The following is a 15,398-nucleotide window of genomic DNA, read 5'->3' on the forward strand; positions in this document are numbered from 1 at the left end:
TCTTCTGCTTCCAACTCTAACTTTCCCCTTCCCGACTTGCTCGAGCCCATCAACATCATGAGTTCCCCATCTGCCCACTCCCCTTCTGCCCGGCTCCTGGAGGAGGTGGCCGAGCTTGACGCCCTCATCAGGCGGCAAGCCGTCTCCACCCCTCCCCCCCAGTCCCCTAACGATTCCCCCGGCGGAGCCCGAGGTGGAGCTGGGGAGGACCGGGGCTCCTCTGGGGGGACCCCCGCTTCCGAGCAGGGGGAGGACCCCGAGTTCTCCTACGGGCATCCTGACCTGCAGGAGGCCACCCTATCGCCCCAGGCTGTGGCCGAGCTGGCCAAGTCTTATTCCATCCCTCCGGCCTACGAGCCGAGGGCGGCCGGGCCCGGCGATCGGGCCTGCAGACCTCCCTCCGGCTTTGTTGCCATCTACAGGGAGCAGCTCATCGCAGGGCTTCGTCTCCCCATTCCTTCAGCTCTAACCGAGATTCTGAGCTACTGGGGGCTCAGAATCACTCAAGTCCACCCCACCTCCATCAGGATCATTACCGGATTCCTGATCTACTGCCTGCTCCGCGATATCCCCTACTCCCTTTCCCTCTTCCGGGCTGCCTTCATACTTAAGGCCGCCCTACCCGGGTGGTACTACTTCTCCCGCCGCGATCCCCAAACCCGGGGAGGGAAAGGCGCCCAGGAGCTATTCCACGGGGTCCCTTCTTCCGTAAAAAGTTGGAAGGAGGACTTCTTCTTTGTCAAGTCCACCCATTTTCCCCCCAACGTGTGGAAGGTTGGAAAAGTCCAAGCCGATTCCTTCCCGGAGGACCTGGACTATGAAACCCTCAGCCAGCTGTCGGAATCCCTGGTGAAGCTTGACGCCACCAAGTTCTCTACAGCACAGATCTCCGCGGCCGGGCTGATGGGGACGTTGTCTGAATCCTCCGGGGAGGTGGTGACCCCCGAGCCCAACCTCGACACCTGTAACGCCAACTTTGCCCTTTTTGCCTGTTGTATCCACAGCATGTCGTAATGCTATAGGCTGTCCGGCCTTTTACTGACTTAGCCGTGTTTTCTGCAGTGAGGAAGCTCTCCCTGCTGCTGGGCCTGCCTGCCGAGGAGGACACCCCCGCTTCCCATCCAGAGGCAACCGAGGAAGCCCCCGGGGCGCCTCCGACCTCGGGGGGAGGCCAAGCCCCCCAGACACAAACGCAAGACACCTCCTCCCCCTCCAAGAAGACCGCCAACAACAAGAAAAAGGCGACCGGGCAGAAGAGGGGCCGAGCCGACGAGCCCTCCCAGCCCGGGAAGAAGCTCGCGCTGGTTCCGGTCCAGCCTCCTCCCCTCCGGATGTCCTCGGGGGGTCCAGTCCATTTGGGCGTCGGCTCCGCCGAGGAGCACGCCCTGCAGGCCCCCCCGAGCTCGTGGCACTTCCGCCAGGTGGCCCCCCTGAAGCCGGGCCAGGCCCCCACTATGCACGACCCCCGCCGTTTCTGCCCGTCCTGGGAGCTCTCCATCAACGACCGAGCCCAATTCCCCGAGGTGGCTCGCCAGTGGGTGACGGGCTGGGTCCTCCCCCGGGACAGGAGGTGGATGGAGCTAGCCTCCCCCTCCGAGCTCCAGGAGGTGTACTGCACCTCCCAGGCCCAGGTAAGTTTTCCGACCTCAGAGCCGTCCTTGCTTTTGACCCCTCACTCAGCCGCACCTCAGACTAACTCCTTCCTTTCTTCAGGCCCACGCTGCTGGAGCCGCCTTGCTGTCTCGCTTCTCCGAGCTATCTCCCGATTTGGAGAAACTGCAGAAACAGAAAAGGGAGGCGGAGCAGAGGCTCACTCAGGCCCTCAAGGAGGCGGACTCCCTCAAGGCCAAGCTCAAGGAGGCGGACTCCCTTGCGGCCAAGCTGGGCAAGGCCGAGAAGGAACTGGAAACGGCCCAAGTCCAGCTCGCCTCCACAAGGTCAGAACTCGACCAGGAGAAGGCCGGCGTGGCCAAGCTGAGAGAAGACCACGCCATCGAGCTCTCGGGCACCGTCGGCAGGGAGCGCAGGAAGGCCGTCCGGGAGTTCATCTCCTCTGACCAGTTCATCCAGGATGTAGCGCTCCTCAACGGACCCGTCGCCCAAGTTGGATTCGCGCGCGCCCTTAGCAGGGTCAAGGAGCTCGGCCTGCCTGGCTTCGACCTGGCCGCCTTCAAGGAGTACGACCCCAAGGCCGAGGAGAAGGTGGACTGGCTCTTCGACGGGTATTGCAAGGGGCACGCCCTGAAAGAGCTGGTGCGCCGGAAGGACGTTGGGGCCGACCTGGAGGAGCTGCCCCTAGAGGAGGACGGGGACCCGGGCCGAGCTCCGGGGAAGGAGCCGGTAGCCTAGGCGGCCAAGTTTCCTTTTTCTTCAGTAGGCAGTGTAATAGATAGGCCGATGTCACACCTTTTGTAATAGATATGCCTTAAATATATATACGAAATTCGAAGCGAGTCTTCTTGCGACTCTTTTCGCGCCTGACTTATGACCCCACCCCTCAAGCCGAGTCGAGCACCAAACCTTCCAAGTATCCCCATCGCGCCGATTTACTGGGTCGATCACGTCTGAGATTGTGCCGACCTCCTGGGTCGAGCGTCAAACCTTCCAGGGCACAAAACACCCACTTCCAGGACACAAAACACCCACTACTATTCCCCTAGCCCCCCACTAGGACATTTAGATAGGGACGCTAAGTGTTCTAGTGCGAAATCAAAGCTCAGAAGGCAAAGAAGTACAAATGAAACAAGAAACTTGAAAGTCAAGCCTTTATTGAATCAAAACTGAAATTCGAATTCCGCAGAACAAACGACCGTCCATCCTGGTCTAACCTATGCTACAAACAGTCGCAGGTTGGAAAAGTGCCAAGTGCGGGGTACCTCAGATCCGTTCATGTTGGCGAGTTTGCAGTAACCTGCTCGGCCCACCCCAAGGACCTTGTAGGGGCCCTCCCAGTTTGGGTCGAGTTTGTTGGAGCTGTGAGCTCGGCTGACCGAATTCTTCCTTAGGACAAGGTCCCCGGGCTGGTATTGGGTAGCCCTTACTTTGGCATTATGATAACGAGCGAGCTGGCCTTTATACTTAGCCATGCGAACCGCCGCTTCCTCACGCTTAACCTCGAGCATGTCCAAGTTGTACCGGAGCTCTTCCTCATTGGACGTTGCCACGAAGTTCTGTGTTCTGGGCGAAGGGAGACCGACCTCCGCGGGTACCACTGCCTCTACTCCGTAAGTTAAAGAAAACGGGGTCTCATGGGTGGCCGTCCTGGGCGTAGTGCGGTAAGCCCATAGGACACTGGGGAGCTCGTCCAGCCAGCTCGACTGGGCGGACGCCAACCTGGTCTTCAATCCCTGCAGAATGGTTCGGTTAGCGTTCTCCACCTGACCATTGGCCTGGGGGTGACCAACTGACGTGAAGTGTTGGTTGATCCCGAGCCCGACGCACCAGCTCCGGAAGGGGTTCTCAGCGAACTGGCGGCCGTTGTCGGATATCAAGACGTGCGGGATGCCGAAACGGCAGACAACGTTCCTCCAAAAGAATTTCTGGATCGCCTTTCCCGAGATGGAGACTAGGGGCTCTGCCTCTATCCACTTGGTGAAGTAGTCAATAGCCACCACGAGGTGCTCGTACCTTCCTGGAGCTCGGGGGAATGGTCCCAAGAGGTCTATTCCCCATTGGGCGAAAGGCCAGGGACTGTGAATGGGGATCATTTCCCGAGCTGGCTGGTGACGTAATGAAGCGTGCACCTGGCAGGCTCGGCATCTCTGTACCAGCTCTGCGGCGTCACGGAAGACGGAGGGCCAATAATAGCCCAGGAGGAGGCACTTTTTGGCCAGCACCCGGGACCCCACATGTGCCGCACATATACCTTCATGGGCTTCACGCAGGACGTAGTCTCCTTCCTCGGGAGTCAAGCACTTTAGCCAGGGGGACAAGTACGACCTCCTGTAGAGGGTTCCCCCGGCGTAGGCGTATTTGGCAGCTCGGAGTTGGATTTGTCGAGCCTCAGTTTGGTTCTCAGGGAGGGTACCCGAGCTGAGGAAGTCAACGAGGGGAGCCATCCAGGTGGCCGAGCTATCCACCGCCAGGACCTGGACCTGGTCGATACTCTTCTGCTTCACCACCTCCACCAAGACCTCCTTGCTTAGGTGGGCGAACGAGGAGGACGCCAGCTTGGATAAGGCGTCCGCGCGCTTATTTTGGGACCTTGGCACCCGCTCGATCTCAAAAGTATCGAACAGGGCCACCGCCTCTCGTACCTTGGCCAGGTATTTCTTCATTACCTCGTCCTTGGCCTCATACTCCCCGCGGATTTGGAGGACGACGAGCTGAGAGTCGCTTCGAACCCGGATCGCGGTAATGCCCATCTGGTGGGCTATCCGCAATCCCGTCAACAGGGCCTCGTACTCCGCCTCATTGTTGGACGCGGGGAAATCAAACCTGAGCGCATAAGTCAGTTCTTCCCCTGTGGGCGAGGTGAGCAGCAGGCCAGCCCCGCTGCCCTCCTTGCTCGAGGCGCCGTCCACGAACAGCACCCACGGCTCCACTGTCAGGGTGTCCGGGGGTGTTGGGACGAGTTCCGCCGGGGTCAGGCTAGCTTCTTCGGCCAGGAAGTCCGCCAAGGCCTGAGCCTTAATCGCGGTACGGGGCCGATAACTGAGGTCGTGTTCGGCCAGCTCGACGGCCCATTTGGTCATGCTGCCCGAGACCTCGGGCTTAGTGAGTATCTGGCGCAAGGGCTGGTTGGTCAAGACTGCGATGCTGTGAGCTTGGAAGTAAGGCCGGAGCTTGCGAGCAGCGTGCACTAAGGCCAGAACCAGCTTCTCGGCCGGGCTGTATCGCGTCTCTGGCCCTTGTAATGCTCGGCTGACGTAGTACACCGGTCTCTGAGTCCCCGCTTCCTCCCGTACCAATACCGCACTGACGGCCTCGTTGCAAGTGGACAGGTATAGGAATAGTGTCTCCCCCAGCTCAGGGGCGGTTAGAACGGGCAGCTCGGCCAGATAGGCCTTCAGTTCGTCGAAAGCTTTCTGGCATTCCTTAGTCCAGTGAAAGTCCTTTGGCGCTTTCAAGACCCGGAAAAAGGGGAGCCCCCGCACCGCGGAACGCGAGAGGAACCTGCTCAGGGCAGCCATCCTCCCTGTGAGTCGTTGGACCTCCTTCACGTTCCTTGGAGGGGCCGTGTCCATAATGGCCTGGAGTTTATCCGGGTTGGCTCGGATTCCATCTCGGGAAACCAGGAACCCGAGAAACCTCCCCGATCGGACCCCAAAGGTGCACTTCTTCGGATTTAGGCGCATCCGGCTCTCCAGCAGGATTTCCAGAATCTCCTTTAGGTCGGGTATAAGGCGCTGATCAACCCGGCTTTTAACTATCATGTCGTCCACATAGACCTCCATGCTTTTACCGATCTGGCCTTGGAACAGCTTGTTGACCAGGCGCTGGTAGGTAGCCCCCGCGTTCTTCAAGCCGAATGGCATGGTTCTGTAACAGTAGGTCCCCTCCTCGGTGATGAAGGAGGTCTTATCTCGATCTTCCTCAGCCATTTCTATCTGGTGATATCCCTTAAAGGCATCCAGAAAGCACAAAACGTCAAAACCCACGGTAGAATCTACTAACCTGTCGATCCTTGGCAGGGGAAAGCAGTCCTTTGGGCAGGCCTTGTTAAGGTCCGTGAAGTCCACGCACATCCTCCAGGTCTGATCCTCCTTTTTGACTAGGACAGGATTGGCCAACCAGGTCGGGTAGTGGACCTCCATGATGATCCTCGACTCCAGTAACTTGCCGACCTCTGCCTTGTAACTTGCCGACCTCTGCCTTGATCACCTCATTCCTCTCGGGAGCGAAGCTCCTTTTCTTCTGCTTTACCGGCTTGAAGTGAGGATCCACGCCAAGGTGGTGGACTGCCAGGTCCGTTGGAATCCCAGGCATGTCGTCCACTGACCAAGCGAAGACCTGGGAGTATTCCCTCAGCAGAGCTTTCAAACCCTCCTTCTCCTCGGTGGGCAACGAGGCCCCGATGCGGAGAACCTGGTCGGGCCTATCCCCCCTTAGGGGGAATTCCTCAATCTCATCCTGGGTGCCCAACTGCTGGGCCTCGTCCCCTGGGATGTAGGGCTCCAAACAGGTTGTCTGGGCGACCACCTTCTCCTTCCCCCGGAGCGTGGCCAGGTAGCATGCCCTGGCTACCGCTGGGTCGCCCCGCACCTCGGCTATCCCCCCAGGGGTGGGGAACTTGATGCTGAGGTGGAAAGTAGAGGAGATAGCCCGGAGGGCGTTCAAAGCGGGTCTCCCCAAGAACACGTTGTATGGGGACGACTGTCTGACCACCACGAAGTCAACAAGAATGGTCCGGCACCTGGGGGCCTGTCCTACTGTGACCATCAGGGTGATCATCCCTTCCGAGCTGATGGGTGGTCCGGTGAAGCCCACCAGAGGCGTCCGGACCGGGGTCAGCTGGTCATCCCTTAATCCGAGCTCCTTGAACACTCGATAGAACATGATGTCAACCGCACTACCCTGGTCGACATACACCTTCTTCACCCGGAAGTTATTGGTGACAATGTCTATCACGATGGCTTCGTGGTTCCCTGCAGCCAGGGGGACTGCATCCCTGGGTCCGAAGGTAATTTCCTCGTCCATGCGCAAGCGCTTCAAGGAGTCGTCCCCCTCGGGGGGAGGTCGCTTGTTCTTCCGAGCTGCATGACTGTCCCCCCCCGTGGGGCCTCCGGCGATGGTGTTTATCACTCCCGCCAGGTTCTGGGTGTCCTGGTCGGGAGAGCGGTCCCGAGGGGCGTCACGCCGCTCCGGGCGGTCGCGCCGCCGTCCCTCGTGCCTATCTCCGTAGTGGTTGCGTCCGAGCCCCTGACCTGGTCGGCGCACGAACCCCCCTAGAAAACCGCGTTGGATCAGGTCCTCGATCTCTTTGCGCAGGGCCCAGCACCCCTCCGTGTCGTGCCCGACGTCGCGGTGGAAGGCGCAGTACCGGTCCTGGTTCCTTTTGTTCCGGGACGTCCCCATCTTGGGCGGCCGATCTCCCAGCCCTTCCGCCTCCATAACTGCCAAGATCTGGGCTCTGGGCCGTGTTAGAGGGGTGTAGGTCTTCTCTGGGAGGGGCGGCGGAGCTGGTGCCCTATCCTTGGAGAGACGGTCGAAGACGTTCTTCCTGACTTGGCCGTCCTTAGATTCAGGAGGGTTTGCCCGTCCTTTCCTGTCCCCGAACTCCCGATCTGATTTCCGTTTCAGGCGGCCGGCCTCCTCTGCGTTGGCGGCGGCGTGAGCCCGGGTCAAGAGCTCTCCCAGGTTCTTGGGAGGTTGTTCGACAAGCTTGTAGTAGAGATCCTCTACCCTCAACCCGTTCATGAAGGCGGCCATGACCACCTTTTCGTCCTTATCCCTGATCTGCAGGCTCTCTGTGTTGAAGCGCGTCATGAAGTTCTTCAGGGACTCATCCGGCTTCTGCTTAACGGCCATCAGGTGGGCCGCGTTCTTCGAGTAGGTCTTCGAGGAAACGAACTGGGCGGCGAACTGTCTGGCCAGCTCGGTGAAACTCTGAATAGATCCCGGTGCCAGGCCCTGAAACCAGAGCCGCGCCTTACCCTTGAGAAACATGGGGAAGGTCTTGCAGCGGAGGGCATCCGCGGCGTTTTGCAGACGCATGTGCGTCAGGAAGACCGAGAGGTGGTCTTCCGGGTCGGTCGAACCATCGTACAGCTCGATGTTCGGGATTTTAAACCTCCGGGGTAACGGGTAGTCCTCGCCATCAACACTAACAATTACCTTTCGGTTCCCACAGACGGCGCCAACTGAAGAAGCACGAAACTTCCCCTGACCGAGCTGACCTGGTGAGCTCGGTGTGCCGATGGAAGAGCTGGTCCCAATCCTGCAAAACAAACAAGGGTAAACTAGCAGTGGGGGCCCGAGGGTTGTCCCCGAGGGCGCTCCGACGGTCAAATTAGTTCCTGGCCGGCGGACGGGGCGGTTTTTGATAATGTATTGTACGAGCAATCTGCTAATAGTGAGCGTACCTTGCACAGTTGGTATGTGCTACCATTTATACCCGCTTAGGAGTCCGACCTCCGTACGTGTCGGGACTTGCCCTGAATAGCTCCCAATCCCGTGCCTGGGGGGATCCTCCCGCCCTCTGCGGGGCAGCTCTTGGGAGCATCCCGGAGCCCTAATGGCCGAGCCCTCTTGGACTGGTTCCCAGTGGGCCCAAGGCGCGAGCCCAGCTCGGATTGCCCCTGGGCTGACACGTGTACGGGCCCAGGATGGGACCTCTGCAGTTACTTTCAACAAATTCAACAACTTAAGTTTCAAGTTCAGCAGTAGCAAGAATGTCCGTTTTCTGAAACTCATTGTTTTGTCGCTCTCTATCTGAATGACTACCACCGCCCCGCGCCCCGGGGGAAGAGAAGAAAAGAAAAGAGAAACAAGAGTTTGGAATAGGTAATTCTGCAGAGAACTGTTTTTAAACTATCCACTGAACTCCAATGCCAAGTTGGTGAGTTGAAGAAAGGTCTGACTTGACAAAGCCAAATAATGGAGCGATATAATTAATTAAGACTAGCATGAATCAGGTAATTTTTTTTGTTGGGAAGGTAGTTTTCAAGCCATTTAATTAAGGTTTTCTTTTTTTTTTTTTTTTTAGGATAAATGGAAAGGTATCAAGTTCAAAAGGTATTAAGGTTTTATTTTTTTAGAATAAGTGGAAAGGTATCAAGTTCGAAATCTCTCATTTACATTTTCTCTTTTTATACCATCCGATTCATCCCACTTCCTTCCTGAATTAAGGTTTTGAGTCACACGGGAACCATGAGGGAAAAGACGAAAGAAAACATACAAACATATAGTACATGAGGAGCAAATAAATAGCAAAGGTGGTCTTCCTCTTGGTGCAATAAATAAATAGAAAGCTAAAAGTGACTAATTCCAGAATATTAGTACTACGTTTACTTTGGAAACATCTAATGTCAACAACAGTCTAATCTACTACTGCTATGTTATGGAGGAAGAGAGAAGTCACAGAAAGAAGAGGAGAGGGGTTCTAATTGGAAAGTGACGGATCTTTTCTAATAGAAGGAAGCATATTATGTTTTCCCTTCATGTATCAAATGGGATCTACGGAACAGCATGAAGATGCACCCCCCGGCCCCCGCCGGGGGGGGGTTAATTCCAGAATATCTACGTCTGCATGATTTTTTTTTTTTTTTTTTTGTACTTAAAAAATTGCTCCCCATCTCCCCACGTTGACTTGCAGGATCCGGCTCAGCTCCCAACAGGACGCAACAACACGCATTTGAATTTGCTGAATTGGATCAGATTTATTTATGACTCGGCTGTGTCTGCCGTCATCGTGGAGTGCGACGTCTGCCGGCCGGCCCACAAAGGCCAACACGTGGATCTTTACAGTTTACACCGCCAGTTAAACTTCCATTTTTATTGACCACGTTAGATCATCCACTCACCATGCTCCACGTGGCAGCCCCTACGTCAACCCTTGCCGCCACCTCCGACCATTGGACCATCGTCTTTCAGGTGAGTTTTATCAATAAAAAAAAAAATTCTTCTTGATCTTTTTATGCTGCCCCTGCACTCCTCGAAATCCTAGACCCTTTTTTTTAATGTTGTTTTAGCACTGAAAATCCTTCTTGTTAGTAAGTGCCAGTCGGGGTGATAGTAATACTTTCATAATACAGCTAATGTGTCTCTCATGAGCCTTCTTGACTTGAGAACATGGCGGGATTTCATGTGGCTTTTGTCTTTTGCCTTTCTTTTCGGAATTCTTTCTTTTCATATGACAAAAAAAAAAACCTAGCAGCCAACGATTTGCTTGCTCTGCCTCTGCCAATAAATGGAACTAAATTCATGGGTTTTAGCAGTATGAAGAAACGTTTTGCAAAATGTAATGAGTGCATTTGTTTGTTTTGCGACGGACCAAAATTGTGTACAACCAGCGGCAAAGTGGTAAAAAAATTGCTCCTTTCTAGGCTTGGACAGCAGCGGCTCCTCTGTCCGTTTCCTCTGCAAAAATTGCCATTACTTCCATAACTAAAATTCAATCCACCATCTATTGTTGGGACCTTTTTCTGGGCAAAAATAAAGAGTACCTTCCTAGATCTATCATTATTATTGTTTTTCTCTGTTTTTTTTTTCCTTTTTTGGCCAGCATTTAGGAAAAGCACTACTACTACTGCTACTTTCACTGGCTTTATACTTCCCATTTTATTGGACTTGCGTGGCGAGGCTTTTAACCGATTTTGGGGGCGGGGGGTAAATCTTTTATTCACTATTCAATTCTTTTTCAAAACAGTCTCCCTTCAAGAATCATCCGACAGAGAGAGAGAGAGAGAGATCCCACTAGACTAGAGTTTAAAAAAATGCACAGAAGAAGGGACAATCGGCGCTGGCCAGCTCACAAAACCGTTACACACTCTTTTCCCTTCCAGGTTAAGATTAAACAAAGAAGAGAAGAAGAATAAGATTAAACCATTACCAGCGGATGGTGGTATAAATGCGAAAGATAGAATTTTTTTTTAACAAGATTACTGCGGGACTAGTGGTAGGATTTCTATGAGCTTAAGCAAAGGCTTTGCCCCTTCAAATTCGTGGGATTTTGATTCCCCCTTTATTTGACCGACAATTCAGGTGATTATACTTCTTATCAATTTGCTCTTCTTGGACCAATGAGTTCCACTTTCCAATGTTCGCTCTTTATTGGGAATGCTTATTTTTTATTGATCCAATTACGGAATTGGATTTCTTCAAGAAATTTACTCTTTTTTCTTCTAGCTAATCACACCAGATAAAGATCTCTGCTTCATGCCGTCTGGTGTGCTGATCGATTAGTTTCCGTTTCTTATTCTGTTCTGGAAGAGAATTGAGAGGTCTGATAAGATCTGGGATTTTTCTGCTCATTAAATTCTGGTGCATTCAATTGTTTTGAATTTGTGGTCGTTTGAATTGTTGCGAAACTCTGCCATCAGCATCTGGTGAAATTTCGTTTCTTTCTTGTATGTAAAGTGTGACTATACTTGACTTCACTCCTACGGTTATGTTTCCCCCTTTTGATTTCCACTTTCTCTTTTATTTTTTGTTCTTTCACTTTCTCGGACACAAACCGTTGGCTTTTACATCAACGTCGTTCTTTAGCCTCAAGCCAAGATGAATCCATATGGTTTTCTTACCTGAGTAATGTGCTTCTGCATATTCAATCATGTTGAGAGTATAAAAGTTCATTTCTTTTACTACTGCAACGATCATGTGCTTTACAGTGTATAGATAGCATTTCATCTGTTACATTAGTATGTTAAAGAATAATTCTTGTGAAATCAAAGCTCCATGATTTATTTGGCATGCGCGATCTTACGCGTTATTGCTTCCCTTACCTGGCCATTGATGCTCTTTTTTATTCAATCTCACAATTAGACTACATGTTTAGCGTTTGACTGCTTGGTGGAATTGGAGGGTTTAACACAGGCAGCTCTGATTGATACTTATAAGTAGTTGATGTAACGTCTTTTCACTTTGTTGGAGTCATCTTAACTAGTTAGTTGTATGGATGCATAGTATCTGTTACTTAAAGGCTGCCTTTTGTTTGACTTTTTAATTGGTTGACGTTGCTCTTTTCTATCAGCTATGATGACAAAGTGACTCATGTGATCTGGACATTAAGCTTAGTAAATACAGGTGCTTTTGCTTCTATTAGAGTTGACAAATGTATTTGCGTTATGGAATTAAGGGAAAGATCTTTTCTTTCTTGTGTAGGTGCTATTGCATCTGTAGCTTTATATTCGTAATCTGCAGCAGATAAGATTGATGTGCAATGCAGAGATCACGTAGAGCTCTTCTACAACGAAGAGCTTTGGAAAGGGCTATTTGTGGGAGGAATCGCTTGTGCAAGGTTTCTGTTTCTGTTTCTGTTTCTGCCGTAGTTGTTCTCTGGGGACTCGTGTTCTTTTTGAACATATGGTTTGGGCAAAGTGATAATTATAAAGGTTAGTTATGATCAGACTTTCTGTTTAAAAATTTCTTCTCTCTCTTTCTTTTTCATTCAATCAAGGTAAAGTTTTTCTATCAATTTCCAAGGGAGAGCAGTTGTAGGGCTCTCAAGAATATGTAATCTCGGTGGTTTATCACCATGGCTCTGGTTATAGAATTTTGACACAGCCATGGCGATCTCCATTTTCATGATTCATGATCAATCTTGTTCCTTAGACCTTGTCTCCTAGTTATTTGCCTGTTTTTGAGTTTGCAGTGATTAGCCTGTGTGAAAAAACATTCAATTGCATCAGTAGACTAATCCTTTTCCTTTATATTAAGGGGTGGCAATTCCCGGGTAAAAGTGGTGTACTATTGTTGCATCGTGTGTTAGAGTTCTTGTTAATGCCTGAATAAATTGTTGGGAGACGTTGGTTCATCCCTCTTCCCTGTGTTCATCAACAAGTTCTTTCATACTGCTCTCCTCTCCTTAAATAAAATGAACCATCTTGTTTTCTGGTTTGAGTGAGTCAAAGAGATTCTAGTAACCTAAACAGACGCAACACAAGTACAAAGCTAGGGAATCCATGTTTTAAAGAGGAGGAATATCCTGTAACAAAATTGAGATAGCATAAATTGGTTTGTATGAAAATTGCACTTGCCTATGAGCTTGGGGGCTTAAGTTCTGGTCCCTCAGATCACTGTTTCCAGTTATATGGTTTTTGCCTGCTCGCTTTACTAGCTGCTACCTCTAATCTCTTTACTCGTTGTATTTAACTTGTTCCTTTTGGTGGGTGTAGATGGATCCACAGATTTTCCTGTTAGTGTAAGAATCTGGGATGGTGACAAAAGAGAACCTGATGTGGGGCAAAGTTCTGCTTCACCTGATGGCAGGAGTTCGTTAACGGAAACTCCTTCTGTGGACTCTACTGAGGCTTCATGTTCAGAAGCAGCTGGAACTGAAAATGTAAATGGTAAATTAGAAGATTTGTCGAATGATGCGAGTCCAGATTCACGTTTTCAGGAGCAAGGGTTGGGTGGAAAATCAGATCTTGCCACAACTTCAGTAAGAGAAGATTCAATATCAGATAGATTTTCTCTTGCAGTACCTTTAGGACTTGATGAATTCAAAAACAGAGCAATCAGTTCCAGGAGTAGATACATGAGCAGCCATGCTGGGAGCATTAAACATAGAGTTGAGCCTGGAGGGGCCGAGCACAACTATGCTTCCTCATCAAAAGGAGCTAAGGTCTTAGCATCCAACAAGGATGCCTATGGTGCTTCTAATATCTTAAGCAAAGACAAGGACAAGTACCTTCGAAATCCATGCTCTGCTGAGGAAAAATTTGTTGTAATCGAACTCTCAGAAGAAACATTGGTTGACACAGTTGAAATAGCAAATTTTGAGCATCACTCATCCAATTTAAAAGAATTTGAGTTGCTAGGAAGTCAAGTTTATCCAACTGATACATGGACTAAACTCGGAAATTTTACTGCTGGAAACACAAAGCATGCTCACAGTTTTGTTCTTCCAGAGCCAAAATGGGTTAGATACCTAAAATTGAATTTGCTCAGTCATTATGGTTCAGAGTTTTACTGTACGCTCAGTGTTTTCGAAGTGTATGGCATGGATGCTGTTGAGAGGATGCTTGAGGATCTAATATCTGTTCAAGATAAGGTGATTGTATCTGATGAATCACTTAGCCGAGAGACGCATATGCCCCATCGTCCAGTACCAGCTGAAGGTGACAGTTATCATAACGTTGATAGTGAAGTGGAACCTGAACTTGCTGTTGGGCACTCTGACACGAAACGAGTGGTAACAACAATTGATGTTCCAGATCCTGTTGAAGAAATTCGTCAGCATCAGGTTAACAGGATGCCCGGGGACAGTGTTCTCAAGATTCTTATGCAAAAAGTACGCACACTGGATTTGAATTTATCAGTTCTAGAGAGATATCTTGAGGAGCTCAATTTCAGATACAACAAGATCTTTAGAGAATTTGACAGAGAAATGGGAGAAAAAAATGTACTTCTGGAGAACATAAAATCAGACATAAGGAGTTTGCAGGACAGCAAAGAGGCTATGGTTGGTTTTTTTTTTTTTTTTTTAAATTCTTTCTTCTCTTTATGCGTGATTTTAATTGTTGGTAGATATTGACATTTATAAATCTTGCAGAGTAAAGAGGTCAATGATCTTGTGGCTTGGAAATCTTTTGTTTCCATGCAGCTGGATGATATAGTCAGAAGTAATGCTGTCCTCAGGTGGCTTTCTTTCCTTCAGAGTGGGTATTTTGTTTGCACTTACATGGTTCTGTGGTTAGTTGTCTTTGTCATGCAGTAGGTTTCTCATTCTATAACATGATTGTGTAGTACATTTGCATCAAAGTTCTATGGGTGTGTTAGACTTGGTCCGAGAAAATCAGTTGCTGAACTATGTTTTCTTTGTTTCTGACATTCTAATAACAATGATTCAGGACAGAGAGTGAGAGATTTGAATGGTTTAGTCGTAAGCATTGGGAACTGAATCATCTGTATGCCTTCTTCACTCTCTGTCGGTGGTGTTGTGCTCAACTTCTCAGACTTCTGTCTGTGGACTGTCAATAAATGTTCTGCTACTCTTTTATACGTGCCATTTTTGGCTGTGATTCTAAGTGTGCATGTGATTGCAGGTTGGAGGTGGAAAAAGTCCGGAGGAATCAAGTACATATGGAGAACAAGGGCATTGTTATTTTTCTTGTATGCTTAACTTTTGGGTTCTTTGCACTTGTGAGGCTGTTTGTAGATATGGCGTTGAGCATGTATAGGTCGCAGAATTCCGGGAAATTTTGGTCTGTAGGTTCTTCCTGGTTTCTTCTACTACTGAGCTGTAGCATTACCATTATCATTCTGTCGTTGTAATCGATATAAAGCACCACCTAATTTTTTCTAGAGAGCGTATATATTAATTATGACACCTCATGCCTTGAGGAAATCCTTGTTCCTCTCCACATTTATTTGTTTATTTAGTTATTTATTGCGAGAGTTCCCCCCTGGTTAGGTTGGGAACTGGCATTATTTTGTCCAAACCTGTGTGTCTGTGGATGGATTCAATCAAAAGTTCACTGCTTCTCAAAATCCAATTTTTTTTTCGTTGTCTCAGCATCCATGAATAATGATCAGGAACAAATTGTCAGGAAGTCCGCATGTAACTAAGGGCAAGAGGCTTAATTAGTGGAATAGATTCTCACTTTCCAAGCGGACCAGAGAGACAATTATATCATTTTACTGTTTTCATGCACTTTATTTTTGAGATTTTGGTCCATAATTCCAAGCGGATCATGAAATTCTGAGCACCGATTTGTCGCATAGCAAATTAACAAGAAACTGGCAATTGTTTAATGAGTAATCACAGGCGAAATTGCAGAAAATTTTCTGGCACT

The 15,398-nt window shown here is 50.0% G+C and overlaps 1 protein-coding gene across 3 annotated transcripts; it reads left to right on the top strand.

Moving 5' to 3' along the window:
- Positions 1 to 10,355: 10,355 nt before the first annotated feature.
- LOC113712690 (SUN domain-containing protein 4-like) lies at positions 10,356 to 14,950 on the top strand. 3 transcript variants are annotated; one of them, XM_027236203.2, is made up of 6 exons: positions 10,356 to 10,644; positions 11,633 to 11,685; positions 11,764 to 11,993; positions 12,777 to 14,065; positions 14,156 to 14,241; positions 14,649 to 14,950. In XM_027236203.2, the coding sequence occupies exons 3-6, from the start codon at positions 11,822 to 11,824 to the stop codon at positions 14,875 to 14,877; spliced, it is 1,776 nt and encodes a 591-aa protein (XP_027092004.1). In that variant the 5' UTR covers positions 10,356 to 10,644; positions 11,633 to 11,685; positions 11,764 to 11,821; the 3' UTR covers positions 14,878 to 14,950. The 3 variants fall into 3 exon arrangements, with proteins under 3 accessions (XP_027092004.1, XP_027092005.1, XP_071923440.1); XM_072067339.1 differs by having other exon boundaries at positions 10,503 to 10,644; positions 11,633 to 11,675; XM_027236204.2 differs by lacking the exon at positions 11,633 to 11,685 and having other exon boundaries at positions 10,477 to 10,644.
- Positions 14,951 to 15,398: the final 448 nt, after the last annotated feature.

Source organism: Coffea arabica, chromosome 10e (genome assembly GCF_036785885.1).
Source record: "Coffea arabica cultivar ET-39 chromosome 10e, Coffea Arabica ET-39 HiFi, whole genome shotgun sequence".
Classification (NCBI taxonomy): domain Eukaryota; kingdom Viridiplantae; phylum Streptophyta; class Magnoliopsida; order Gentianales; family Rubiaceae; genus Coffea; species Coffea arabica.